Genomic DNA, 2,255 nt, shown 5'->3' with positions numbered 1-2,255 from the left:
TTCTTTATCTGGATGATGGCAAGCATTCCTTGTGTTTTCCTTTCTGACTGTCCCTTCAGGTATGCTCTTTGGGGCACCATGGTGGCCTTTGTCAACAGCCCAATACTGCAACTTTTTAGAACCCCAAGAGAGAATCCCAGTGTTGTCAGATTGGACACTGAGAGCCTTACCACCTTCTTGATCTCCCATCTCAGCTTTCAGTTTTATTAGGCAGGGCAGCTCCAAGCTGAGTGTTGTAGCCAGGCTTAGCTGCTGGTCTTTTCCATTGGTTTCTTGTCTCTTTTGTTCTACTCAGATTGTTCCCTGAGCAATGGGATATCATTCTTCACATCCTCTGTTGGTTTGGTATCCTGATGACCCTCAGTCTTCAGCAAGGATCTTACTTCTGCCCTGAGCTGGACAGGCTGCCCTTTCTCAGTACTCCTTTACGAATCTGCTTACCTACAATCCACCTGTCTGCTGCCAGTTTGTCTGTCAATCTCATTCTGCATCCATCCCTGTGTCCACCAATGTGCTCTCCCATGCATCCTCCCACTTATCCATTCATGCATCCACCCATGCATCTACTCATGCATCCACCCATGCTCCCGCCCAGGTATCCACCCCCACACACATACACATCCACCCATGGATCTAGTTTCATTCCTTTACTCATTTTAGTGCTCCCTGCCTCTCCCAAACCCCTTATCAAACCCAGAAACTTACACATTCTGGGCAAGCATTCTAATACTGAGCTCATCCACTGGATTCCCCATGTCATCGCTCCATTTTGCTTCATTACATTTATTCTTCTATCTGCTCACCCTCCATCCATCCACCTATTTGAACATCCATCTATCCATTCATCGATCATCCATCCATCCATCAATCATTTGACCACTTATTTATCATCCATTTTTATTTACACCCCCTTTCCTTCTCTTCTTCCTTGAGACCTCACCTTCCACACTCTGTCCTTCTGTCCTTTATGACCATCTGCTCAATGCTGCAGTGTCTGTGGAATTCCTATCCTAAAGCCATTTGGAGCAGAGGTTTCTTTAAAGAATTGTGAGGGATTTGGAAAGGGCAGAGAGGACAAGTGTAGAAACTAAGGCAGATGCTGGGAATGATGCTGCTTGTGACAATCATCACCGCAGAGACTCATGGGTAATGGGCTGCAGAATGAATGCTGCATGTTCCCTGTGCTGGAAGCCAAGGTGGTTAGTGACCATATCTATTGCTGGGTCTTAGTCATCTGACCACCAATGTACTTAACCTGGATATGATCTTGGGGTGCATGCAGGCAGAGTACCCTGCATATATTTTTACCCTACCTATCCCAGATCCTTGTGGCACTGTTAAATGTTTTTCATTTTTGAAGTAGGATCACCTGTGTGTTTTGGACACTTCTCATTATCTCTCAGAAATTTATATTCACACTTATGAACCTAAGAAGTTGGTCTAAACCAGTGGTTCTCTACCTGTGGCTCAGGACCCCTTGTGGGTTGGTGTATCAGATATTCTGCATATCAGATGTTTATATTACAATTCATAACAGTAGCAAAGTTACATTTATGAATTAGCAACAAAATAATTTTATATTTGATGATCACCTCAACATGAGGGGGAAGTATTAAAATGTTGCAGCATTAGGAAGGTCAAGAACCATTGCTGTAGAGCCTAGGTTGAGGTTATGTCTCTTGGGGACTTTCTTGTGAAGGGAACCTGTCCTTGAGAAATGAGGGTTGGATCCAGATGGGCTATGCAGGGGTTGGACCCTTGTTGTAGAAGTTGAGAAGTTCCTCACTCCCTGACTGTCATCTGTAGTGTGGGGACAGTCTCTGTCCCATTAGCTTTACAGCACAGCTAGGCTTCAGATGGCCAAGATGGCCAGGCTGTACTAGGAGACCAGCAAGCAGCCAATGACAGAACTCTCTGGGGAAAAGTGCACCCTAGGTTTGGGGGCTGACTCCCTGCCTACATCCCTGCCTGCTGGCCTGGTCAGGACCAAATGTTGCTCTCCTCTGGCTTCAGAGGAAACTTAGGTTTTAGCTCCTCTGAAAATGACAAACCTGAGTGCTAGGTGACCTCTCTCTGAAGCTTGGCAGGGAGGGGCCTGGCAGGGTTTAGGGGCCTGGTATAGAAACAAGGTCCTTTTATCAGAGAAAATGGAGAAGTCCAGCCTTGAAATTGTGGATCCTACCTGTGGCTGGGGAGGACCCTGCTGCTTATTTCTTTCCCACAGAGTGGAAGCCCACTCCCCATCCCCTCAAAAG

At 46.3% G+C, this 2,255-nt stretch overlaps 1 protein-coding gene across 1 annotated transcript in view; it reads left to right on the top strand.

Annotated features, from left to right (window-relative positions):
• LOC110331868 (keratin, type I cytoskeletal 16-like) overlaps window positions 1-2,255 on the top strand; it is a 14,327-nt gene that overhangs the window by 2,989 nt on the left and 9,083 nt on the right. Inside the window, exon 2 of the mRNA XM_021212733.1 lies at window positions 2,080-2,129. Coding sequence (XP_021068392.1) covers window positions 2,080-2,129 — 50 coding nt within the window. The remainder of the gene's footprint in view (window positions 1-2,079; window positions 2,130-2,255) is intronic.

This window comes from Mus pahari, chromosome 14, assembly GCF_900095145.1.
Source record: "Mus pahari chromosome 14, PAHARI_EIJ_v1.1, whole genome shotgun sequence".
Lineage (NCBI taxonomy): Eukaryota > Metazoa > Chordata > Mammalia > Rodentia > Muridae > Mus > Mus pahari.
The sequence above is the reverse complement of the archived record's forward strand: the minus strand, read 5'-3'. Positions and strand labels throughout refer to the sequence as shown.